Here is a 27,500-nt window from a genome sequence, read left to right as displayed (position 1 = left end):
AGGTTGAGTAGTTTCTTGTGATATATCACATTCACACTCCAAGTGATTTAGATTAATTTCACAAATGCAAATACATGGGCTGTCCCCATGATGATAATGGTTTTTCAGTGCAAGCTCAAGTGCAAGTGATGTTACAAATCAGCTGTGACTTTGTAAACAACGATGATAGAATGACCAATTTCACGGCAAGAAAGTAGACGAGTTGAAAGTCAATGGCTTCAGGTTCTCAGTTGATTTATTCAGTATAGCAGTCGCGGCAGAATACAGCAGTTTCACAGGATACAAATAATCTCTCAGTGACACGGACAGCTTGGTTCTGTAGTGTGTCCTAATGTCGAGACCGTTCGGTATTTAAAAAATGTCTCGACCCCCATATCTACTCGGGTGGACTGGTCTAAAATAGCATAATTACAATGCCTTCCGAGGATAACAAAGGCTGACTTTAGTCCTAGCCCTTTACATGGTAATTCACTCATTCTGGTGTGTGTGTGTGTGTGTGTGTGTGTGTGTGTGTGTGTGTGTGTGTGTGTGTGTGTGTGTGTGTGTGTGTGTGTGTGTGTGTGTGTGTGTGTGTGTGTGTGTGTGTGTGTGTGTGTGTGTGTGTGTTGTGATCACTTCAGTTGGTAACAAAGGTCAATCCAAACTGTGGTCTGCTCTCAACTAGCCATTCTGAATAATGCTATAATAATGTTGAATAACCATTAATAATCAATCAAAAATATACTACAGTATCAAATCTATTGGCCATATGAATTAAAATTGTTACTTCACAAGTTCTTTATTTGTCAAATACCCAACTATACAGGGGCATTGTAGGTAATGAAATTGTTGTGTTTCGAGCTCAGACTCAACAGTGCACAAACTGTGCAAGGGTTCAATTGACCTATAGGGAAGAAACAGTTATGATTGGAGGCAGTGTTGTAGTCGAGTCACTAAATCTCAAGTCCCCAGTGTTCAAGTCCGAGTCCAAGTCCAAGTCACCAAAGAAGAGCCCGAGTCGAGTCCCCATTACGTCCAAGTCATCAAGGTTGAGTCCACTCCACTCTGGCAGTTAGCTAACGTTAACTGATCACCAACCATATCATCAACTGATTACATCTCACTTACTTTTCTGGGTGCATCCTTGACATAGTCTGTTGAAGTTTGAGGTTGTCCCGGTCTTCGCTTCAATAGTTTGTTTACATATTGAACATCTAGCAGTGTTCTTGCTGGAACTTGATGTAGAATCGGTGTAAGCAAAGCGCACGATTCGGGGCGACTCGGTCCTGGACTCGAGTACCACAACACTGATCGGAGGATCAAGAAAGGGCGGGGCTTGAGATCAGGTCAATAATTGGACTGCTCTAGCCTCTCATACATATTCTTCCAGTACAGGTGTGGATGGAGGCTGGTTCTCAGATCTTCTTCTCATACAGCGTGGGAGTGGGTTCCCTGACTGTACTCGGCAGCTACAACACATACAACAACAACTGCTATAAGTGAGTGACAAATGCATTAAGGATCCCCTCCAGATGGATTTTGAATTTTAAATTAGTAGTAGGAGTGGTAGTAGTAGTAGTAGTAGTAGTAGTAGTAGTAGTAGTAGTAGTAGTAGTAGTAGTAGTAGTAGTAGTAGTAGTAGTAGTAGTAGTAGTTGTAGTAGTAGTAGTAGTAGTAGTAGTAGTAGTAGTAGTAGTAGTAGTAGTAGTAGTAGTAGTAGTAGTTGTTGTAGTTGTAGTAGTGTAGTAGTGTAGTGGTAGTAGTAGTAGTAGTAGTAGTAGTAGTAGTAGTAGTAGTAGTAGTAGTAGTAGTAGTAGTAGTAGTAGTAGTAGTAGTAGTTGTAGTAGTAGTTGTAGTTGTAGTAGTGTAGTAGTAGTAGTAGTAGTAGTAGTAGTAGTAGTAGTAGTAGTAGTAGTAGTAGTAGTAGTAGTAGTAGTGTAGTTGTAGTTGTAGTTGTAGTTGTAGTAGTAGTAGTAGTAGTAGTAGTATAGTAGTAGTTGTAGTAGTAGTAGTAGTAGTAGTAGTAGTAGTAGTAGTAGTAGTAGTAGTAGTAGTAGTAGTAGTAGTAGTAGTAGTAGTAGTAGTAGTAGTAGTTTTATTCATCACACACAATACAATATGCACAATCATTCCAGACTCTCAACGGTCTTTGATTTAGGCAGTGACTGAAAAGGTACAGGTACAGGCTGAAGCATAATGCTTATATATGCCTGTCCTATATTCTTATCAAATTAAGCCTCCAAAACTAAAAATAACAAAAGAACAATTATTAACATTTATAACCCTCAAAACTAGTTATACAAACCATTTTGAAAACCAAAAGCTAATTATTTATTCTTAAATTTATATCAGCATTGTTCCACAAGTTAACCCAAACAATAGACATAGCCTACTGTACATCTCCTTTTAATGCCTTTCTTTGCTTTTTGAACAGTACATTTACAAACGTCTCTCAAATTATATTTGCTCTCCTGTATTGAAATAAAACATTGCACACAGTCCGGGAGTAACTTTGCTTTAGCTCTCTACATTATTTGCATTATTTTCTAATAAACCAAATCATTATATTTCACAACATGGGACTTTATAAATAGTGGATTTGAGTGGTCATAGTAATCAGCCTTATTAATGCTATGAATGGCCCGCTTTTGCAGTAAGACTATTGAAGAAAAAAGGCTATAATGAATAACAATTTGTATAAATATGCTTTACCCTCACTGAAAATGCAAGGATCTACAACAGTATATAAATGGGCAACAAGCACCCATTTATATTTACCAGGAATTCTATTCGGCAGCTTATATTTTTTCAAGCCATGTCAATACCTATCAGTTTTCTGTGTAACTGAAGCTAAAGATGTCAAGTTACCACATATTTGACCACAACATATTTGACCTATTAGTGACATCACACATGCAACTCAGATTTGAGGGAGGTACAGAGAGGATCTCCCTCTCCGGGTGAAGAATGTGAAAAAGGTGTTCTGTTGACAAGTTCTGCACAAAATAACAATCTGTATAGTCAAAGCCTCCAAGAGGAGTTAACCATAAAAGGTGGAGGGGCTCTTTAATGGATAAGTTATACTAAGAGGAATGCTAACACATTCACATACCTGGTTGAGCCATAATGAATGTAGCTGTGATGAGGACAAGATGTCATCTATTTAGCATTCAATTTTTGTAGAATGAAGAGGTCAGAGAGTGTTTGTATGTGTTGCAGAGACTGTCTGTGGCTGTGCTTACTGAACAGTGTTACCAGCGTGGTCGCTGGGTTTGCAGTCTTCTCAGTGCTAGGATTCATGGCCCATGTGCAGGGCGCCCCCATTGAGGAAGTGGCAGAGTCAGGTACTGCAAGCCACAACTTAAAGGGAAAACACCACCCAATTTAAGATTGTATGTTTTGTGTTTATGTTTTTCATAATATGATATATGATATATAATATTATATAATATATAATATATAGTCAAAAAATATTAGTGAACGCTAACAACTCTCTCCCCAAATCCCCAAGTACTAAATCTCAAATTTGTGATATCATAATAACAGGTATTGTATAAAGCCCGGAACTGCTCTGTAGACAATGGTCCTCATTCTCGAATGGACATACGTGAAAGTTACCAAGGAATTCCTTTGTAACTCGATTTACGAATTTATTCGGCATTCTACAGACATCAGAGGAATTAAATAATTATAATGATAATAAATATGACTATGTCACCCGAGTTTTTAACTGCTTTATATGGGATAAATATTTAGTGATTGTGGTCACTTCGATTCTACAGACATCCACGGAATAAAATTATTATAATGATAATAAATATAACAATATTTGTATCATTAATAATTACGTTTTGCATTTATAGTCATGACTCAATGAGGCATTGTGAGCAATACATACACACACTGCAAACTAAATGAATAGGAACTGCAACCAATTAACAAATTCCATATAAATCTATAGCTTATTAACGATGCAGCAGATATTGTGAGGATACTGTATACTGTACATACACACACACACACACGCTTAACTCACCAAGCCTTTTCTATAGGTATACGGCATATTAATACATATTAATCAGTCACAAATACTTTCGCGCTATGGAGTGCGCGAGTGTGTATATGTACAGTATACAATATCCTCACAATATGTGCTGCATCGTTAATAAGCTATAGATTTATATGGAATTCGTTAATCTATTCTTAGTCTATTCCATATATCCGCTGTAAGGTATTCCATCCAAATTGTGAAATAATCCTCACTTATAAATTGCCAAATAATCCAGTCGGGCCTTCACCCAATTTTACTCGTATATCTGACTATATTTAATATCCAAATTGTCATGGTCAATTATATCCAATAATAAAAGATAGAACATCTTTCAATGGTTTTATTCCAAAGTGAATCAGTATAAATTACAGACAGGTATACAATACGTTGAAATGTGGTAATTTTCAACGGGCAGACTGATTGATTGATTGAATTGATTTAATTGATTGATTGATTGATTGATTGATTGATTGATTGATTGATTGATTGAAAACTTTATTAACAGATTGCAGAATGGCTACAGTACAGTACAGCTCAATACATACAATTGTTAAGGGGATGCAGACCAGAGAAAGACTTTCGTCTTGTTTACATCAGGGTCCCCCATTTTCAATTCATCATAACATATATGACATACACAACATACAGATAGACATTCTAGGTTCTGCTAAGAGCAGAAAGTAACAAGTGATTTATATCTCGTCCATTAGCCAATGGAAATGCATATTCAGAAATAGGATCAGAGAAACAAGACTGACACAAAACCAAATAGGGAAATAGGTATTGGTCAGCTAGGTAGGATTGGATTACAACTGAGCTCAACATTATTAGAACATACTCTCAACAGGTGCCTGTTGTATAGGTCCACAGGAATGTATGGCATTAGGCACATATAGTGTCATATATTCAATTCACATAGAATCAGTTTTAACACAGTAGATAAGTACAGGCACTGTTTAAGTCATTTACAATAGATGGAATTTATTAAATAGATAGATAGATATGGTAGATTATATTCTTTATAGCATAAAACCTGCAATATTCTAACACCGCGCAATTGGTTGTTGTCCCTATTCATTTAGTTTGCAGTGTGTGTGTATTGCTCACGATGCCTCATTGAGTCATGACTATAAATGCAAGACGTAATTGTTAGTGATACAAATATTGTCGTATTTATCTTTATTATAATTATTTAATTCCGAGGATGTCTGTAGAATCTACTTGAACGTAATCGCCTATTTATCCCAAATTAAGCCTTTTACCAGTTTCATCACCTGTGCATTGTATGTTACTATTGCACTTTACTGTTACATTTGCACTCTGGTTGGATGATGTATTGTGCTTGTGCTGTTTAATGACAATACATTTGAATCTAATCTAATTTTGAGATCAGTCGCAAATTGCTTCCGTGCTAATGGTGCAGATGCAATGCTGACCCTCTCGCTGTTTTGCACATGCCTCCTTCACCTTATAAGGAGCTGGCGGGCATGTCTGTATGCAAATTCAGCGCTTCCCGTTTAAGAATGAGTGACGATTTTCATTCATGGTAACCCAGCTGCAATGATTTTGGCCACTTAATGAGACCGTTTCACATGTTAAGGAATCCGGAGTAGGATTTTTGTAAATTTGTTGTAAACTTTTTACCAAGATATTTACAGTGGTACTTACGAACATGTTCAAGAATGAGGACCAATGAAGTGGGAAAGATGGTAAAGTTGACACTGAGAGCACCCAGGGGAAAGTTCTGAGTTCATAGGTACATTTTCTGTTTTGGAAATGAGAACACTACTGTAGAATAATGCTCATTTGGATATAAAAACTCAAACATTCTACCTGTCTACAAAATCACTTTCACTGAGCAGCTCCAGACTTTATACCTGATGACATCACAGGTTTGAGTCTTACTTCTCTGACTTATGGCTTTGGGAGAGAGTAGCCCATGTTCACAAATATTTATTGAACTGTTCTAGATTAAATATGATTTGAGTCCTTAATGTCGGTGATGTTCCCATTTACGAGTGCTGGATACAACTACATAGGGGTTTAGCCTGTTTCCAAGGAGAAATGTCTTTAATATGAGTCATACAATCTCTAGACACATAATAATTTGTGTAACTGAGGGGTTACAAAACCCTGACTGTATTAAAGATTGTGATATATTAAACCACTGCTAGTTATGTACTTTAATTACTGGCCAAACAGTACATCAAATATAGATGGTGAACACTCTCAAGAATACGGCATTGACACAGAAATACTATTGGAGGGTAATTTATTATTATTAGGCAACGTTAGGTTACAGATTGAGAATTAGGGTCGCGCTTGTATGGCGAAGAATATACGTAAAGTCAGTCAATAGCATAAGTCACTAAGAATAGTAGGAATACTATGATGGGTCTAAGCTGACGCCACCTGTTGTATATATAGTAGCAATTATATAGGGCAACAACGGTACCAACTGGAGACAATGGGTAGAGGAATGTTCGGGTACTCCGTCTGAGTCAACGAGGAATAAAGAGGCTCCAGGTACAGGAGTCTGTGCTTGTACTCCCTTGATCAGCAGACAAAAGCAATAGTTGTAATCCAAGATGCTCGACACGAGGCAGGCCCGAGTGGTAATCCTCACGAGGTTAAATCCCAAACGACAGTGGAAATCAACGGTGCTCTTCTCCGGTGGTCACGGTCCCAAAGCAATATAATCCAACCAGGAATGGTTCTGCAATCGCCGGTGCCAATTCTCCTGGGTACATGTCCAATGGTTCTCGCCTAGGACTCCTCGGGTGTGGGCAACGTATTTAGGCCACACAGCCTGGATAAGTGCACTAGCTAAAGACACGACGAACCGATGGGTAATGCTACACACGGAAGAACTGTGGCCGCACGATATACAATAAATGATCGACTATTACTTCACATTAGATTAAGTCGAACTCAACGTTACTGCATTAAACTCTGACACTTTAACATTCTATTTGCACGCGGTTCTCAATGCTCTATTTAGATGCAAGGTTGCTCACTTCACTGCACGTTGACTCGTGGTGAAGGGTTTGAACTAGTGAATTGAATTACTGCTGTTTACACCTACGCCGTATTTATACTTAAGTGAATATCTAGTCCCAACCTCAGTTCTTGTCTCGTATTACTACGCAGACTCTGGGCATGTTCTGACATGCCCGGAGTTGTCTTTGAACTTGCCGTTGGGGGCTTGTGCGTTGGCGCCTGGGGCACTGTCCAATAGGAGAGCGAATATTACTCTGGTCTGTACGCAGGTAAAGGGATATTCCGTGTATATATATAAATAATATACAAGGTATATCAAACGATACATATATATATTCAGTTTAATCTGGCCCTTCACAACAATTTGGTTATTTGCTTAATACTGGATCTTGTAAACAATCATGCTTTTCCACTGTTTTACCTAATACTCTACCACTGCACAAAAAATTGGCATTTTCTAATGTGTCTTTAGGTAGCCATGCTGGAAGAAAGAGAACTACACAAATATTCTGTGCAAGGCCTCTATTGGACGTTTAGTTAATCACACAATTAAGTAAAAAATAAAATAAAATAAAAAAGGCAAAGTGAGGGTGAATGTGGTGAAAGTAGAAAGGAACATGTGAGCATCCCTGTTGTCTCCTCAGGTCCAGGCCTGGCGTTTATTGCTTATCCCCAAGCAATTACCATGATGCCGCTGTCTCAGCTGTGGGCCGTTTGTTTCTTTGTCATGATCATTCTATTGGGCCTGGATACTCAGGTGAAATATTTGCATAACATCTCTATTGGAGAACACATTATGAATGTAGCATTATAGAACATGGACATGATTAATTTATGCTCATTGACATAAATGAAGACAACTGACTGTGAGTATTGCTGGTTTTAATTACAAACTTTGTGACAAAAGCTTTTTTTTCACCTGAATGGGAGACTGTATTCTACATTTAGCTGCAATATTTTTTTATGTAATCCAGTCCAATGCAAAGTGTCTTAATGATGAGTTTGATTATAACTCTGAGGTTGGAAATTCCGACATCCTACTAGGAAATATTTTATAAAACAGCGTGTCAACTCAGAGTTCCTAGTTGCAAACTCGTCAACCCCCAATTCAAGCCTCAGCGCCATTTCAACATGGCCACCCACATCGTATTAGCGTTAATGTTGTTATTAACTGTTTTAAGAGTACATTTGTGAGTGTATTAGCAAATTGTAAGAAGAAAACTGCCAAAAAAGTTTAGCGTGGGCAACCATGTTTTTCCAACTTTTTTGCTCAAACGGATGTAGGTCAGAGATGGCACGTTTCCCACACAGCTTCTCACCTTAGCCATATAACAATAAACAAATGCTCTTTTGCTGTTAGCATAGCAATTGATAGCAATAACATTAGCTACCAAACATGGCAATCAATCAAAGTGTCAATCAAAGATGGTCTTTGCTAGCTAGCGTTAGCTGTAACATTTGGTCACTGACAAATAGCTCTAATGTTTGCATCTTATTTTATCCAAGTTGGTGTCATTTGGCTAATCACTGCAAAGCCGTTATCATTTTCACCTACTAAATTGTTTTTAATTTAGCAGATTGGCCATTTACTGTTAACGCAGAAGTTTAGGGGCAGCCATATTGAATACAGTCCCCCACTGATTGATTGATTGATTGATTGAAAATTGTATTAACAGATTGCAGAATGGGTACAATACAGTACAGCTCAATACACACAATTGTTAAGGGGATGCAGACCAGAGAAAGACTTTCGTCTTGTTTACATCAGGGTCCCCCATTTTCAATTCATCATATATCATATTAACATAGTCCTTTACATAAGTAATGAGTATGTTTCATTATCCCAGGGCCCATGAAACCCATTCATAACCCAATTTTTATCGTTTAAATTAGGGATGTCCGATATTATCTGCCTACCGATATTGGCATTAAAATGTGATATCGGAAATTATCGGTATTGGTTTAAAAATATCCTATTGCGGTATGTTTCCATGTTTTAATGGTAATGCAGTATGTCACAGTATTTTGTTTTCCAGTACAAATTACAATGTGAGCAGACATTGTTGTTGTTGGGAAATATTGCAGAACTGTCCACACATGCATGCATGAGACTATGCATAACAAAGTCATTCAGCATCATAATTTTCATAACATACCTCAGATGGTAAAGTGAGCTCATAGCAATACAATAACCCAAATCAAATTTTCTTTATGTTTTTCCATTCTGGCACTGAACCCCCGATAGCTCCAGTGGATTTTCTCAGTGGCCAATAGAAGCTGTGGTTGCACTGGTCAGCTCCTGTGTGCGTGTGTGTGTGTGTGTGTGTGTGTGTGTGTGTGTGTGTGTGTGTGTGTGTGTGTGTGTGTGTGTGTGTGTGTGTGTGTGTGTGTGTGTGTGTGTGTGTGTGTGTGTGTGTGTGTGTGTGTGTGTGTGTGTGTGTGTGTGTGTGTGTGTGTGTGTGTGTGTGTGTGTGTGTGTGTGTGTGTGTGTGTGTGTGTGTGTGTGTGGTGTGTGTAAATGAATTAACCCAAATATGTAGTTTGACTGATAGATACACAAAATGGGTTTATTTATGTTGATTAAATTTGGGTGTGGTGATGTTTCCATTTTTGCAAAATGAGTATATTCTGTTTGGTTTTACGCAATAAGACTATCGGTGTGTTGTGTGTGTGTAGGGGCAGGTATATATAGGAATTGTTCTTCTTCCTGTTCCTTTCGGCCATGGGATTTGGTGAATTATATGAATATGTACTGTTGGACTGTGGTAATTCCATGTACGAATAAATAAATGATGATGATGAATTACCTGAAATTATTCCGTTTTTTGGGGGGGGAAACCCTGCATATATCGGTATCGGTTGATATCGGTTGATATCGGTATCGGAAATTAAGAGTTGGACAATATCGGTATATCGGTATCGGTAAATAAGCCAATATTGAACATCCCTAGTTTAAATAAATGCATGGCCAAAGTTTTCCTGAAAATGTTTGGAGATGCGTCAGCGATATGTAACTATCCTCTCTTCCTGGTCCAGTTCATTGCGATGGAGGTGGTGATGACATCCATCACAGACATGTTTCAGCGATACGTACAGTAACTATCCTCTCTTCCTGGTCCAGTTCGTTGCCATGGAGGTGGTGATGACATCCATCACAGACATGTTTCCCACAGTGCTGCGCAAGCCGCGGCGGAAAGAGCTCTTGCTGCTCCTCTTCTGCCTCACCTGCTTCTTCTGCCAGATCGTCATGGTCACAGAGGTCAGAGGTCATTCATACTAGACCTTTCTACTGGTCAGGTCAGGGTGAAAAATAATAATAAAATGTAATTTCCACAGACATTTCAAAGGGTGTTTCTCCCCCTCAATAGTCCCTCGAGTGCCGGTGGCTCACGTTACAGTACATTCACCCTGAGAATGTGCTTATACAAGAAATATTAAAAGTTTCAATCTGTTTGCAGTTGCACATTAGTATACATTCACACAGTGTTCGACTTACGTAATGATTTGCTCCATTTTGGTCTGAAACGCCGACGATAATCCTCCTCACAAAGCAAATATTGACGTTATCCAGGTGAAAAGTTTACTTCATTCAAGCGAGGCATTGCAACCAGAGTAATTAAAAACTCCACCTCCTTACCTCCCCGAGCACAATGATGCCTCCAGCCTGCTGCTTCATGAGATGGTAATAACATACATAGAGCAATGGCGCCATCGTCTGTAAAAATCAGGTGACTGCAAGTCCCTCATCCTTGACATAAATGTAGGTCTCTTGAGGGATTCTGCATACGTCACTGTCGCAACGGTGTAAATCAAAGGAAATGCGATTGTTTTGGCAAATTCTTCTGCTCTGTGTGACAATAAATAAATTAATGATATGTAATTTAAAACCAAAACTAAGGCCTCAGTATGAGTTTAAGACGTGAACATGGTCATGTTTGTTGAATATATATATATATATATATATATATATATATATATATAAAAAAAAATAAAAAATCCAGATAAAGAAAATAATAATAAAACCGATCCCGATCTTCTGAAAATCCCGTGATCGGCCCCGATCCCGATCACGTGATCGGATCGGGACATCCCTAATTCTAACCTTTTTATTGTTTGATTTGTATATTGTTTTTCCTCTTGTTTTGTCAACAAGGACCTGTATGTTTTACATGTTATTCTCTGGGATGGACTACTGTCCTTTTTTATCCAATAAAATCAATCAATCAATGTGTTGGGGAACAGGAACGCCCATAGCTTCTCCAGAAGACACTGAACGCCTATAGCTGCTCCAGAAGACACTGAACGTCTATAGCTGCTCCAGAAGACACTGAACGTCTATAGCTGCTCCAGAAGACACTGAACACCTATAGCTGCTCCAGAAGACACTGAACGTCTATAGCTGCTCCAGAAGACACTGAACGTCTATAGCTGCTTCAGAAAACACTTATAGCTGCTCCAGAAAACACTGAACACCTAAAGCTGCTCCAGAAAACACTGCACACCTATAGCTGCTCCAGAAGACACTGAACGTCTATAGCTGCTTCAGAAAACACTTATAGCTGCTCCAGAAGCACCATAGATTGCTGACCCTGCACTCAGATCCATCTGGTGAAATATGTACTTGTAAGTGTGTCTCAGAGAAACATAAGAGACATAAAGAGAGAGCTAAACTACCACAAATTCAAATATGTACTGTATGCAAAGGATGGCTGTACAGTGAATATACGGGGCCGAGAGACAGATATTTTAGGGAGTAACACAAACATAATGCAATGAGTAGTGTAGCAAATTGCTATTCCCATGGAGTCAAGTAATGTGTTGCTGTTCTCTCGTCCTCAGGGAGGAATGTACGTGTTTCAGTTGATGGACTACTATGCCTGTAATGGAACCTGCCTTCTCTTTCTTTCCGTTTTTGAATCCCTAGCCTTGGGATGGATATTTGGTGGGTATTCAAGGGGAACGATAACCTTTTTAAGAATTCATGTTATTCCTTTGTTATGTTCTTCCTGTGCCCCAGGACAGTTCAGTCAGTATGTTCTTCCTGTGCTCCAGGACAGTTCAGTCAGTATGTTCTCCCTGTGCCCCAGGACAGCTCAGTCAGTATCTTCCTGTGCTCCAGGACAGTTCAGTCAGTATGTTCTTCCTGTGCTCCAGGACAGTTCAGCCAGTATGTTCTTCCTGTGCCCCAGGACAGTTCAGTCAGTATCTTCCTGTGCTCCAGGACAGTTCAGTCAGTATGTTCATCCTGTGCTCCAGGACAGTTCAGTCAGTATGTTCTTCCTGCGCCCCAGGACAGTTCAGTCAGTATGTTCTTCCTGTGCTCCAGGACAGTTCAGTCAGTATGTTCTTCCTGTGCTCCAGGACAGTTCAGTCAGTATGTTCTTCCTGTGCTCCAGGACAGTTCAGTCAGTATGTTCTTCCTGTGCTCCAGGACAGTTCAGTCAGTATGTGTTTCCTGTGCTCCAGGACAGTTCAGTCAGTATGTTATTCCTGTGCTCCAGGACAGTTCAGTCAGTATGTGTTTCCTGCGCCCCAGGACAGTTCAGTCAGTATGTTCTTCCTGTGCTCCAGGACAGTTCAGTCAGTATGTGTTTCCTGCGCCCCAGGACAGTTCAGTCAGTATGTTCTTCCTATGCTCCAGGACAGTTCAGTCAGTATGTTCTTCCTGTGCTCCAGGACAGTTCAGTCAGTATGTGTTTCCTGTGCTCCAGGACAGTTCAGTCAGTATGTTATTCCTGTGCTTCAGGACAGTTCAGTCAGTATGTTCCTCCTGTGCTCCAGGACAGTTCAGTCAGTATATGTTTCCTGCGCCCCAGGACAGTTCAGTCAGTATGTTCTTCCTGTGCTCCAGGACAGTTCAGTCAGTATGTGTTTCCTGCGCCCCAGGACAGTTCAGTCAGTATGTTCTTCCTATGCTCCAGGACAGTTCAGTCAGTATGTTCTTCCTGTGCTCCAGGACAGTTCAGTCAGTATGTTCTCCCTGTGCCCCAGGACAGTTCAGTCAGTATCTTCCTGTGCTCCAGGACAGTTCAGTCAGTATGTTCTTCCTGTGCTCCAGGACAGTTCAGCCAGTATGTTCTTCCTGTGCCCCAGGACAGTTCAGTCAGTATCTTCCTGTGCTCCAGGACAGTTCAGTCAGTATGTTCATCCGGTGCTCCAGGACAGTTCAGTCAGTATGTTCTTCCTGTGCTCCAGGACAGTTCAGTCAGTATGTTCTTCCTGTGCTCCAGGACAGTTCAGTCAGTATGTTCTTCCTGTGCTCCAGGACAGTTCAGTCAGTATGTTCTTCCTGTGCTCCAGGACAGTTCAGTCAGTATGTTCTTCCTGTGCTCCAGGACAGTTCAGTCAGTATGTTCTTCCTGTGCTCCAGGACAGTTCAGTCAGTATGTGTTTCCTGTGCTCCAGGACAGTTCAGTCAGTATGTTATTCCTGTGCTCCAGGACAGTTCAGTCAGTATGTGTTTCCTGCGCCCCAGGACAGTTCAGTCAGTATGTTCTTCCTGTGCTCCAGGACAGTTCAGTCAGTATGTGTTTCCTGCGCCCCAGGACAGTTCAGTCAGTATGTTATTCCTGTGCTTCAGGACAGTTCAGTCAGTATGTTCCTCCTGTGCTCCAGGACAGTTCAGTCAGTATATGTTTCCTGCGCCCCAGGACAGTTCAGTCAGTATGTTCTTCCTGTGCTCCAGGACTGTTCAGTCAGCATGTGTTTCCTGCGCCCCAGGACAGTTCAGTCAGTATGTTCTTCCTATGCTCCAGGACAGTTCAGTCAGTATGTTATTCCTGTGCTCCAGGACAGTTCAGTCAGTATGTTTTCCCTGTGCCCCAGGACAGTTCAGTCAGTATCTTCCTGTGCTCCAGGACAGTTCAGTCAGTATGTTCTTCCTGTGCTTCAGGACAGTTCAGTCAGTATGTTCTTCCTGTGCTCCAGGACAGTTCAGTCAGTATGTTCTTCCTGTGCTCCAGGACAGTTCAGTCAGTATTAGTGAACAGACACCACTCTCTCCTAAAGCTAGAAATCTGATAAATGTTGTGTCATGGATCTAAAATGTGTGGCTGCTCCTCCATAGACCACCCTCTAGAACAGTGTTTCTCAACTGGTGGGTCGCGACCCAAGTTTTTTTTATACTGGATTGTATAAAATTGTATAATAAATAAAATTGTATAATAAAATTGTATAATAAAAAAATATATATTAAAAAATAAAAGATTGGACATTGAGCATGACCTCAGAGTTGCTTTGTCTACCATCACCCCAGACTTTGAGACTCTTGTCAGGAGCAAACAACATCCCCAGTTATCCCATTAGTTCCCTGGGATGTTAAGCTAAGAAATCTGCTAAGAAGGATATATTATTATTATTATTATTATTATTATTATTATTATTATTATTATTATTATTATTATTATTATTATTATTATTATTATTATTATTATTATTATTATTATTATTATTATTATTATTATTATTATTATTATTATTATTATTATTATTATTATTATTATTATTATTATGATTATTATTATTATTATTATTTTATTTCATTGTGTTTTAAGCCCTTAGTTGCACTCTTGTTGCAACCCCAGCTATCCCATTAGTTCCCCCAAACTTACTGTAGGTCTGTTATGTTAGGCTAAGAAGTCTGCTAAGAAGCATAATTATTTATTATTATTATTTTATTTCATTGGGTTTTTAGCCCTAGTTGCACTTTTGTTGCAACCCCAGTTATCCCATTAGTTCCCCCAAACTTAGGTCTGTTATGTTAAGCTAAGAAATATGCTAAGAAGCATATTATTATTATTATTTTATTTCATTGGGTTTTTAGCCCTAGTTGCACTTTTGTTGCAACCCCAGTTATCCCATTAGTTCCCCAAGCTAAGAAGTCTGCTAAGAAGCATAATTATTATTTATTATTATTATTATTATTATTATTATTATTATTATTATTATTATTATTATTATTATTATTATTATTATTATTATTATTATTATTATTATTATTATTTAATTTCATTGGGTTTTTAGCCCTAGTTGCACTTTTGTTGCAACCCCAGTTATCCCATTAGTTCCCCCAAACTTAGGTCTGTTATGTTAAGCTAAGAAATCTGCTAAGAAGCATATTATTTATTATTATTTTATTTCATTGGGTTTTTAGCCCTAGTTGCACTTTTGTTGCAACCCCAGTTATCCCATTAGTTTCCCCAAACTTAGGTATGTTATGTTAAGCTAAGAAATCTGCTAAGAAGCATATATTATTTATTATTATTTTATTTCATTGGGTTTTTAGCAATAGTTGCACTTTTGTTGCACTTTTTTGTGTTTATTTCGTGTTTTGAAAGATTGCGTACTACTGCAATTTAAAATTTGTACATAAATCATAGTGGTTAAACATTTTGGGTCGCGACTTAATGACTAAGGAAAATGTTGGGTCCCGAGGCTAGACCAGTTGAGAACCACTGCTCTAGAACCTACTGAAAAATCTGAAACCTTCCTGAACTTGAACTTCATGGGTTTGTTATGGAATATTTGTTAGTGGGCATGTTCAAAGTACCTCATATATGGTACCATATTGAAGATAACAACTAACTAACAGAATTTTTACTATTACATATTATTTATATGATCATTTAATGTGTGCGTTAAAAAATGTATTCAAACGTACCCCGTTCTCTTCCTAGAGGTAACACTGCTCTCTCTATCTCTGCGGGCCTGACAGTCTCATCATTGGGGGTCTGTGGGCTCAGTCGAGGGGCTGGGAGTGAGCTACAGTAGCAAAAGCTAGCTCTGCTGCCGTCTCGTGGCCTCACTAGAGGTTTTACCGGAAGGGCTCTCTTTCACTCGAGTGCGCTGCATAATCCCATCTCTTTCCATCTATGGCCTGAGTTCATCAAATAAAAAAAAATAGACTATATTTTTTTGAAAAGCAAACTTAAGCTCCGACAATTGGAGGGCGAACGCCAGCACGAGGCCTTGGGTGCATGCCATGATGAAAGCTGCTGTTTCGGGGCTGTTTTCGTTGAGGCGCCGCGGCACATTGAATTGTTTGCTGGATCGAAAATATTCACCAAAATTACAGCAAAAACATTTTCACAAACACTAGAAACAGTTGGAAACTGACGGACAGCGGTGTTTGAATCACCGGTGGTCCCGTCGGTCTCTAAGAGACACATTGTACACATTGTACATTCTGGTTATTATTACAGGTCTGAACCAATCTCACACTCAAATCATTTGTACATTCTGGTTATTATTACAGGTCTGAACCTGTCTCATACACAAATCATTTGTACATTCTGGTTATTATCACAGGTCTGAACCTGTCTCACACACAATACCTTTTCAGGCCCACAAACTCAGTGGCCCTCTCACTGTCTATAGAGCAACCCCACATTTACATCCTTCAGTGTCACACATTTGAGAGTCCTCTCTCTGATTTCTAGCTGTTAAGCTGTAGCCCTATTTTCAGAAATTTCGCCTAAAGGTACATGCCCAAGTAAATTGATAGATATAGATAGATAATAGATTGCTCCACTTCTACAAGGTCAATGTTCATGTTCTTGGTATCTAGGAACATCTAGGGACCTGGGGGTATGTATTCCCTGTGTCAGAAATATTGTGTCTGTTACTAGGCTTGAGTAAATTGTGATGAAACAAAGGAGAATATAAATTATGAATTGTTTTGTGCATTTTTGCCGGTGAATAACACCATGTTACAATTGTGCAACCACTGAGCTTGCTCACCGAGCTCATTCACCACCTTCCTGAGATCAAGTGTACAAAATATCTAAGCAAATGAATAAAGGGAAGATGATTAAACAGAAGGATTTGTAGATACAGTAATAAATTATATTCCATTTTAATTATAAATTCATATTTTACCTTGACCTTATTATGGCCAAATCATACATCTATGGATAGGGGAAAATCTCATATTTTCAATGGCAGTGTTAAATCTGGGTTTAGTCATTTCCTTGCGGTTTTACGATAAAAGAGATAGAATTAGAATTTTTCCAATAAATTCTTATTTTCTTATTAACTCATTGTTTTCCCATCTCTACTCAATGGCGCCAGCGTTAGACCATTTTAGCGATGTTTGCGAACCCATCGTGTGTTCTGTATTATAGCTATGGAGACAAGTATGGCTCATTTGACAGGCATTGTTCATAGTGCAACACTGACTAACCAGTTCATTTCTGTAGTTTGTGCGCTATTCCATGCCAAACATCGCCCCTTTCCAAAATAATCCAGTCTTTTTTCATAGATCGCGAGATATGACGCGTTATATGCATTATGCCCAAATCGTTCGGGTTGCTCGCCTGAAACTCCAAATACTTCCAAATCAAAATTATATACCATGTACATATGTGTCTTCACAAAATCAAAATCATCAAGGGGGGGGGGGGTCGTTTTAACTTGAAACTGCGATCGTTACCAAAAGCATTTTTTAGGTCTGGTAAAATACAACACTGTGATCGGTACAAAAACATGTTTTAAGTTCGGTAAAATAGACATAGAATAGACCTTACCTTAGCCAGAAGGTACTCCAAAAAGAATAATCCCAGTGATCCCATCGCGTATGTGTATACTCGTGTATGCGGGAAACAATAGGTTTGAGGCGATAAAATCTCAGAGCGATCGCTCTGTCCTGATTCCCTCTGAGGGGGAGGAGTTCTTGCAGACACTCCCCACACTAAAGTGGCCCCACACTAAGGCTACGTTTAGACGGAGAGAGTCTGAACAGAAACCGCAAAACTCGTCTTACGGTTTCACTTTTAATTTTGCGTTTAGATGAGCGTTTTGGGATGGAATTCTCCGTGCAGACGAGGCTGTAACAACTCGAGACAACGGAGCCCCGCTGTCACACGATTGGCGCATATGTCACATGACGTGCTGTGAAGACCCGCCCTACTCTGCCTCTGATTCGCAGACTGTGGGTGGGGAATGTGATTGGACCAAAGCAGAGTCACTCACAGACAGTGGGTCCAGTCACGCCGCGGGACAGATTCTAATGTATTTAAAAGTACTGCCAATGTAGCCTTCAGGTGATCGCCATGGATAGAATCAGACATGCTTTATTTACGCTTCTAGGCTACTGGCGCATACCTGTGATGTAAGCAGTACACGCGACGAGAGCCTTGACAACCCTTTCGTCATCGTTTTATGCGGTTTGACAGTTTAGATGAGAGCGCAAAGGTTTAGCGTTTCTAGGAATTCCACCCTGGAAGGTGGTCTCACTTTTTTACGGTTTCACCCCGTAAAAACGCCGTTTCCGTATAAACGAAAGGCACATCCGAAAAAAAAAATTTGCGGATTCACCTGCTAGCGTTTCCGTTAAACGGGGCCTGTAACTGAGGGGTACAATTCCCTGACTGTATGGTTAGATATGATACTTACTACCACTACCTCTTGTACTTTAGACTCTGGCCACCCAGTACTAGGTATGAATATGTTGAACACTCCCACCTGATAAACGGATCCAACACAAATGTACCAAATCGAAAGTTTGAGTTTTAATACATAGCAAAAGGTATGTACAACGATCACTTAATTACATTTATGATTTGAAATAGTATGCACTTTTATGGCAAATGAGTATTCGTAGGTAGATCAATATCGAATGTCCAATCTCTGATTGCGCAGGAAGCAAATATACAACCTGGAATATTTAGGGAACAATAGCGATGATACTTGAATGATTATATAGCTGGATACACTAGGGGAAGGTTCCGACTGCTTGTAGGACAGCTGGAGGGGGGGGGGGGGTTAGAGAGTCACTGGCTGGATCCCGTCTGGCCGAGGGTATCTTGGGAGAGTCCACAGTTGTGCGACACGGTGCCCAACGATCCTCGATCCACAGATGAATGCAGTTGGACCCTCTGTGGCCGGCGTCCTCCGGTCCACGACGGAGAGACGTGAGGCGACCTCACTGTGCAGAGCGCCGTCTCACCTGTCGTCCTCTCCGGGGGGGGTATTTCCAACACACCGCAGTGTTGGCCTTTATCCATAGAATAATCAAAGTACTCAAAGCATAATCCAAGCCGGGGAAGGCTAGCCGTCGTCGGTAGAATAATCCAATATACAGGTCCACTCGCTCTTTGGCCTGGAGCTCCTCGGGTGCAGCTTCACGTGGGGTCAACCACCCTGGATAAGCGTCCAGCTGATGCCCGAAACGATGGGGGTGCTGATTACTATAGAACTCTTACCGCACGAGGCACCATATATGAATAGACTATTATTAGCTTAATAGAATACGTCCAACTCGACGATATAGTGCCAAATATGACTATTCAAATATTAATATACACGATGTCTCAATGCCGATACTGGGCCGAATTGGCCTTACTGCCCACACGTGGTTCGCGGGGAGGCTTTTGCGTCTGTCACTCTGTTGGAGGGTAAGGAACTGGACTAAAAGAAAGTTCTACTTTAATAGCGCAGTATATATACGCACTATGAATAAATAGTACCATTAGTGGTGCGGTAGACATATTCCTACGCGGAACTAGGACTTGTCCATACATGTTGAGCGGTACGATTGAACTTGGTCTGAGGGGTATGGCGACCTGGCACCAAGGTCTCGTCCAATGGTAGAATGGAGACTATTATGGGATGTTCAGTAGACTAGAAGGGATATTCGATGCATATTGTACAAGGAATATACAAGGGATATCAGGGAATATACAAATACAATTAAATATATATATATAAATAAATATATATATTCGGTTTAATCTGATCCTTCAGAACAGGGCCTAAACTACCAGAGTTCAAAAGGTAGGCGATACTGCCACCTGGCGGTATTCTATCGTCATTGCAATTCCAATGTAGGCAGCTGTGCCAGGGAGACCCAGGGAGCTCCGACTGAGTGTTTAGAACAGGGATCAAAAGAAAAATATCAAAGGATCAAAACCCGAGAAAAGTCGAGTTTGGTGCTCAACGGTTGGCGACGAAACCCGACTTTTCTTGGGTTTGGTGAGCAAAGAGTCAAAGCATTATTTTCAGTAAATCTTAAAAACATCGGTAAACAACCGTAGTGCTGAAAATATACACTTTAACTGCTGTTTTGATAGGGTTAAGGTCTTTACGACACCTGTTTGAAATGCTGGTTTTTGCAGTGCTGAACCTTTATTATATATTATAGCTATGGATCTAATAACAATGTCGATTGTCAGTGAGTTTCTTCCGGTCGACATGCAAAAAACAGATCCATACATTTCCGTTTTATACCGTCGTGAATATGAGTATAGTTTTAGAGTGATCCTGTGTAATCCCAGGAAACTCCGGCAAACAGCGCTTTACTGCATTTCATTATAAATCGTGCCATTTCTCGCCTGATTATTGAATCGATCTGAAATCAACGCTAGATTATCTGTATTCTTTTTTTGTATCCACTTGTCCTCCTCTTTTTCTATTTTTATCCCATCCCAATTACCCGCTGTGCCAATTCTCCCCTCCCCTGTCTTGAACGTTGCTCGCATATGCCCCCCACTGGCCGGTTGTAGGGAGGATAGAAGCCTTGCATCACGTGTCCCCTCCGATACACGAGGAGGCAGCCTGTCACATCTTTTCACCTGCCAGTGCGGACTCTCATTGGCGAGGTGTAACATGTGGGAGGCTCACACTACCCCCGCCATTTCCTGTCTCTGCTGTCCAGGCGTCCCCAACTGACCTGTAGGAGTCGCTGTCCACAACGTCCAGATTACCACCCATCGACTTCCACCCGCTAACTCTGCCAATTGAGTTAGTATGACGACTGGCCCAAGCCGGAGGCAACGCCGACAGCCGGAGTCGAACCTGGTGTCTCTTGCATTGGTGACGAGCGCAATGTCCACTGCGCCACCCAGCCACCCACTAGATTATCGGTATTATGTTTCATCATGCATGCACGAAAGGGTGGGGGGGGGAGATCGTTTTTCTATGCTTCGAGCGCTACCAACGGCATACATTACACAGTACATTACAGACACACGCTGCGATCGCGGGGGGGAAATATCGGATCAAAGCAAGATTGATAACATAATAGTCCTTACCTTGTCTCTGATGTACTGCAAAAAGAATAATCCAATTATCTGATCGCCATTCCAAATATCCACAGCGATCCTGTGTCCAACGTTATCCAGCATTGCACATGAACCGGCAGGCAGGGACCCTTGTCGATGCAATCCCTATAAACGCTTGTTTTGCCGGAGTGTTTAGAACCCGCCCCCACGCCGCAGCTCGGCCAAGAAAACAAACCACATAGTTTCAAATGGAGTGCAATAGCGGCCGCAAGGCATTATGCATTGGTATCGGACCGTTGCGGTCTCAGACAGAGTGCCACACAGTCCTACAGCATAGCAGGATGAATTATGAATGGAAATAGCGAATAAAGCAAAATAACGACACAGAAACGTAGATCTACGTTTCCGGCACTCGACCGCTGGGCCACAGAAACGTAGATCTACGTTTTTGGCAATCAAAGAGTTAAAGGAACACACCAACATTATGGGAAATGTGCTTACCGCCTAGCTTAGCACAATGAATGGAAGTGGAGCTAGCTTAAAACTCCAGGAGAGGTATTTTTGGCCAACAGCTAGGCTAGCTGATCCGTATCCATTCATTTGTGCTAAGCTAGGCTAGCTTTCTACTGAACTCACAGAGGAAATTGGTATCTATCTTCTTGTATGACGCTGAAGACAATAAGCGCATTTCCCATATTGTTGGCGTGTTCCTTTAAGCTTGAATAACCCTGACCAGAAGGAATGTCAATACCCACTATACACTATACAGTATACACTAACAGAAGCATACTTTTATCTGTACCACCTCACAATCAGGGGCAGAGCGTATGTGTGGCATCATACATGACATGACAGGTGTGTGGCCCAATCCCATCTTCAAAGTCTGCTGGCTCTACCTCACACCTATAGTCTCCCTGGTGAGTTGGGATTTCACTGGGGATCAAGTAAGGCTGGGCAATATGGACAAAATATCCTATTGCGGTATGTTTCCATGTTTTAATGGTAATGCAGTATGTCACAGTATTTTGTTTTCCAGTACAAATTACAATGTGAGCAGACATGTTTTTTTTATGTTGTTGGGAAATATTGCAGAACTGTCCACACATGCATGCATGAGACTATGCATAACAAAGTCATTCAGCATCATAATTTTCATAACATACCTCAGATGGTAAAGTGAGCTCATAGCAATACAATAACCCAAATCAAATTTTCTTTATGTTTTTCCATTCTGGCACTGAACCCCCGATAGCTCCAGTGGATTTTCTCAGTGGCCAATAGAAGCTGTGGTTGCACTGGTCAACTCCAGTGTGTGTGTGTGTGTGTGTGTGTGTGTGTGTGTGTGTGTGTGTGTGTGTGTGTGTGTGTGTGTGTGTGTGTGTGTGTGTGTGTGTGTGTGTGTGTGTGTGTGTGTGTGTGTGTGTGTGTGTGTGTGTGTGTGTGTGTGTGTGTGTGTGTGTGTGTGTGTGTGTGTGTGTGTGTGTGTGTGTGTGTGTGTGTGTGTGTGTGTGTGTGTGTGTGTGTGTGTGTGTGTGTGTGTGTGTGTGTGTGCGTGCGCGCGCGCAATTCCCCCTTCCTCTCTAGCGATGCTTCTCTGGGAAGTTACTGTAAATAAGAATGTGTAAATAAGAACACGTTAAATTGATTGATTGACTCCAAGTAGGATGAAATAAACTTTAAGAATTATTAAGAAATACAGTCTGACCGTTCTGGAACTCCTCTCTAATAATAATAATAATAATAATAATAATAATACTGTTTGACCCAGGTGTGGAACTCCTCTGTAATAATGATAATAATACAGTTTGACGAGGTCTGGAACTCCTCTGTAATAATAATAATAATAATAATAATAATAATAATAATAATAATAATAATAATAATAAAAAAACATCCTGAGCATTAATTTCCATGTAAAACATCTCCAGAAAATCCAAATACCAAATCACATTTCTCTCTTATGACATACAGGTATCCTTCATATGTTCCTTGGTGGAGTACCAGCCTCTAACGTTCAACCGCTGGTATGTGTACCCTGGCTGGGCATACGTGGTAGGCTGGCTGCTGGCCCTGTCCTCCATCCTACTCATCCCAGGGTTGGCTCTGTGGAAGCTAGCCACTGGACACGGAACCCTCACTCAGGTAGGGGTTGGCTCTGTGGAAACTAACCTTTGGACATTGGAACTTGAAAAGGTGGTCTGGGGAACGAATCAGCGTCCCCAGGCACGGAACGATTGCAAATGTGAGCACAACTGTACCAAAACACGGAAGAGGCTTGCTGTAACAACGTGACGACGACACAATGTCATAACTATTCGACTGTCCATTGTGGAATTCAAAAGAGAATAGGTCTGTTTCTCACCTTATTGACGAACGTGAGTAGCATCTTAGTGTAGAAGGGTGGATTATCCCTGCTTGTGGGAGTAGTAGTACACAGACACTGGGTAGTAGGATACTATAGTATTGGACCTATATGTACCCCCGTCTTTGGCCCGGAACGTCGTTCTGGAGGGCTTGCAGCTGGAGTGGATGGGGCCCAGGATTTACTAACCTGGGGACTGGTACTCTGGTCTCCCTCGCCTTCCAAGGCGGTCAGCAGTAGCTCCCCACACACCCTCACTTCCCCCAGTACCTCCGACAGCCCTCCCACACCCAGTGACTGTCAGTTCAATAGAATTATTGGGCTTCCCTTTAAGCAGTACCCTTCCCTGACCACCTGTATAGACCCTTCAAATGCTATTCTGTAGATGGGGTGTAAGGGTTAAATAATTATGCAATCACAATATTTACCCAGGGGTTAGAATAGCAAATGGAAAATGGAAGAAACAGACACACAGACAATGATCCCAATAAGGTCTACTTTTACTGAAGCCTGGGCATGTTATCCATTACAATTAACACTGTAATTTATTCATAATTGGCACCGGGTGCTCTCACTGTTATAATGTAGGGGAAGCTCTTCCCACCATAGGCACTGCGTGCTCAATACATTAAAACACCCCGCTTGTACTAGGGGAACCCAGGCATAAAGTAGAGAAACATTGGGAATTAAAATAACCAAATAATCAAATAATCAAATAACAAAATAAAACCAAGTAAATGTGGGCCCACGTTACCAAAAGAAAACCTAACCTAAGCCGGCTTAAATAGTTCGGGGTACCCCTTAGACACTGGTTGTTAGCGTTCGCTTGAATGGACGTTGCTGTTGATACACGTGGTACCGTTAGTACTTAGCCAAGATGGCGGACCCACCCTTGTCACCACTCGTCCAGGTGACAAGATGGCGTCGGCGATCCCGCGAGCACAGCCAGCAGGCTGGGCGAACAGCATAGGCAGTGGTTAGCTGGAGGAGCGTGCTGGATGGCGTCCTCTGCTGGTGGGAAGAGGCGTCCTCTGTACCGTCTGGGAGACGTCCACCGCTGGCTGTTGCTGGCTTGCTGCTGACGCGCGAGCTAATACTGTTGCTACCCTAAACACAGCTAAGCTTCGGGTCTGGATGCACCCTCCTGCTATATCGGTTGTACTGCTAATGCAACGTGGCTGGCTATACCACCGGTTCTTCAGCGCCGCGCGCCCGGTAGTCTACTCAAGTCAGACGGAGCCGCTAGCAGCATACTAATACACAGCACACAGTAACTACTATAACCCGCTAACGTTAGACGTTAGTCTCGTTAACTCTAGACGTTAGTCCTTCGGTTCTGTATCTCTTACTCACACACTATCACTGATATTTCTAGGATAACCCGTCACTAGCAAGTACTTCTCATCACCCGCTGCTCATTCCAACGGGGCTCTCCTTCATAACTTCTTCAACGGGGCTATTCCAAAGCACACGCCCGCTGTGACTGCGACTGTTCACGGCCAAGTCCAATGCCAAAGAGAACTTCCTGGTACTCTCGCTCCCAGGTAACTCCCTCTTCCTCGTTGCTTCTCCTCTCTCCTCCGCTCCACCTGCCACCACTGCCACTCCGCCCCCTGCTGGCAACCTCCACTGGTCCCACTCAAGGACCGCTCCAGAAAGGGAAAAAGGGCTCAATTTTATTGTTAGTAATCCTGCAGCCCGAGAAGAGTAGCACCTCACCTCGTCGTTAGACTGGGCGAGCTATCCAAAGGAACACTGTTAAGCTATCCAAAGGAACACTGTTAATCACACGTTATACACACACAGGGAAAGTAACAGTTAGTTAGCACTTCTGAATACTTTGTAGAATATTCCGGCTGCTACATTAGCATAACAAAGGCATTTCTTGATGCGAAGGACGACTCCATTGTACAGGCTTTGACTATTTCTCTAACGACTTGTCGCATACTAGATGGTGCAAGTGTACTCTTGTGTTCATTGGCGGATCTCAAAACAACTAGGTCCATACCGCCACCTGCTGTATCGGGGTGTTGCTCCCTCAAGTGTGCTCGGGAACTAAACGAGATTGGTAGTGTGAAAGCTGGCCGGCGGGGGAGTGGGGACGGGGGACTGTCGTTCTCGGGAACGGAACAGAACCGTATCTAAAGCATTTTTAGATACGAAGCACCTCTATAACCGGCAATGTCATTAACTCACTCACTCACTCACTCACTCACTCACTCACTCACTCACTCACTCACTCACTCACTCACTCACTCACTCACTCACTCACTCACTCAGTCATTCACTCACTCAAACTTAAACTCTGACTCTGGTGGTGTGGGGTGACAGTGGCTCAGGAGGTAGAGCGGCCATCATCTGGTAATCTGAAGGTTCCCGGTTCGATTCCGGCTCCTCCCGGCAGAGTGTCGAAGGGTCCTTGAGCAAAGACACTTAACACCTAATTGCTCCTGATGAGCAGGTTGGCACCTTGCATGACACCTCTGCCCTCAGTGAGTGAATGGCTGAATGTGAGCCGTAAGTCGTAAAAGTGCTTCAGATAAAAGCAATGTATAAACGCAGTCCATTTAGTGGTGGCTCACAGGCATAAATGGTAAAAGGACTGCATTTAGCGCTTTTATATAGGGATGTTCGATATTGGCTTTTTTACCGATATCCGATATACTGATATTGTCCAACTCTTATTTTCCGATAACGAATATCAATCGATACCGATATATGTGGGGTTACATATCTCTTGTTGTGGAATTAACACAATATTATGCATACGTTTGACAATAAAAGGCTTTTGCTTTATGGTCAGGCTGCTTTTGTATACAAATTTGTTCTTACTTGCTTGCCTGGGTAAATAAATGTTAAATAAAATTAATTTTCTTTTTTATAAAAACGACACTGATCACATTACATTTTAATGCCAATATCGGTGGATAATATCGGTAGGCCGATAATATCGCACATCTCTACTTTTATCCAAAGCACTATACGACTTATGCCTCTAATTCACCCATTCACACACCAACGGTGGAGACAACCATGCAAGGTGCCAACCTGCTCATCAGGAGCAGTTAGGAGTTAAGTGTCTTATAGGGCGGCTACATGGCGTAGTGGGCAAGGCGCTCGCCACGAATGCGGAGACGCTGGGCTCGCCATTGCTTTCAGTTTAGCTGGTCGTTCATACTAATACACATTGGCCGTATTAGGGGGTGGGAAACTGATGGGTGGGGATCGGGCGTTGTGGACAGCGACTCCTACAGGTCGGTTGGTGCGCCTGCGCAGTAGAATCAGGAAGTGTCGGGGGCAGCGTGAGCCTCCCACGCGTTACTCCTCGCCACTGAGAGATCGAGCTGCGCAGGTGAAAAGATGCGACTGCTGTTACCTCAAGTACCGGAGGGGACTTGTGCTATGTATGACTTAGTCCACATTGCAGCCGGCTTGTGGGAGGCAAGAAACAGCGTTCGTGACAGGGGAGGGTTGAATTGGATGATACGAAATTGGGATGGGAGAAGATATAGAAAATGGGAGAAAAAGTTGATCAAAAAGGAGTTAAGTGTCTTACTCAAGGACACTTCGACACGCTGCCGGGAGGAGCGGGAATCAAACCGGGAACCTTCAGATTACCAGTCGACTGCTCTACTTCCTGAGCATAGCACCATGTGTAAGATGCATAGTTCAATCTATGCTTCACAACTAGGACACTGTGTCCTTGTTAATTTGATACATTTCCTCATAATCAATGGAATGTTTTGACATTTGAATGTGAATATTTCTCCCCACCACTTAGCGCCTCCACCACCTGTGCCAACCTGAGCCTGGCTACATATTAACCCAGAAGACAAAGGCTGAACTGCAGCATGTGAACTCAGGAGCAGAGATGGAAAGCATCATAACCGATACCTGATCCTAACAAAACTCGTTGGAACGTGGAAGCTACTTTTATGTTTATGAATCAATATTTTATCCTGTTATGTTTGTTTGTTTCATACATCTTTACATTTTGTTGATGGTAATGCCTGTCATTCTTTTAACAATCTACTAAGTCACTGATGATACTGCAAAGATACCAATTTCCTCTCTGTGCGTTCAGTAGAAAGCTATCCGGCTGCAAACTAGC

At 41.6% G+C, this 27,500-nt stretch overlaps 1 protein-coding gene across 1 annotated transcript in view; it reads left to right on the top strand.

Moving 5' to 3' along the window:
* The window catches only part of LOC311224958 (sodium- and chloride-dependent GABA transporter 2-like), a gene marked incomplete at both ends in the record, with an annotated part of 46,047 nt that extends 18,760 nt beyond the window's left edge, over nucleotides 1-27,287 (top strand). The window contains 8 exons of the mRNA XM_084310118.1: nucleotides 1,375-1,478; nucleotides 3,199-3,323; nucleotides 7,675-7,787; nucleotides 10,152-10,289; nucleotides 11,870-11,972; nucleotides 21,844-21,944; nucleotides 22,999-23,169; nucleotides 27,171-27,287. Coding sequence (XP_084166244.1) covers nucleotides 1,375-1,478; nucleotides 3,199-3,323; nucleotides 7,675-7,787; nucleotides 10,152-10,289; nucleotides 11,870-11,972; nucleotides 21,844-21,944; nucleotides 22,999-23,169; nucleotides 27,171-27,287 — 972 coding nt within the window. The remainder of the gene's footprint in view (nucleotides 1-1,374; nucleotides 1,479-3,198; nucleotides 3,324-7,674; nucleotides 7,788-10,151; nucleotides 10,290-11,869; nucleotides 11,973-21,843; nucleotides 21,945-22,998; nucleotides 23,170-27,170) is intronic.
* Between the last annotated feature and the right edge of the window lie 213 nt (nucleotides 27,288-27,500).

This window comes from Notolepis coatsorum (genome assembly GCF_963971535.1).
Source record: "Notolepis coatsorum genome assembly, chromosome: 1".
Lineage (NCBI taxonomy): Eukaryota > Metazoa > Chordata > Actinopteri > Aulopiformes > Paralepididae > Notolepis > Notolepis coatsorum.
This window is presented reverse-complemented; position numbering and strand designations above follow the sequence as displayed.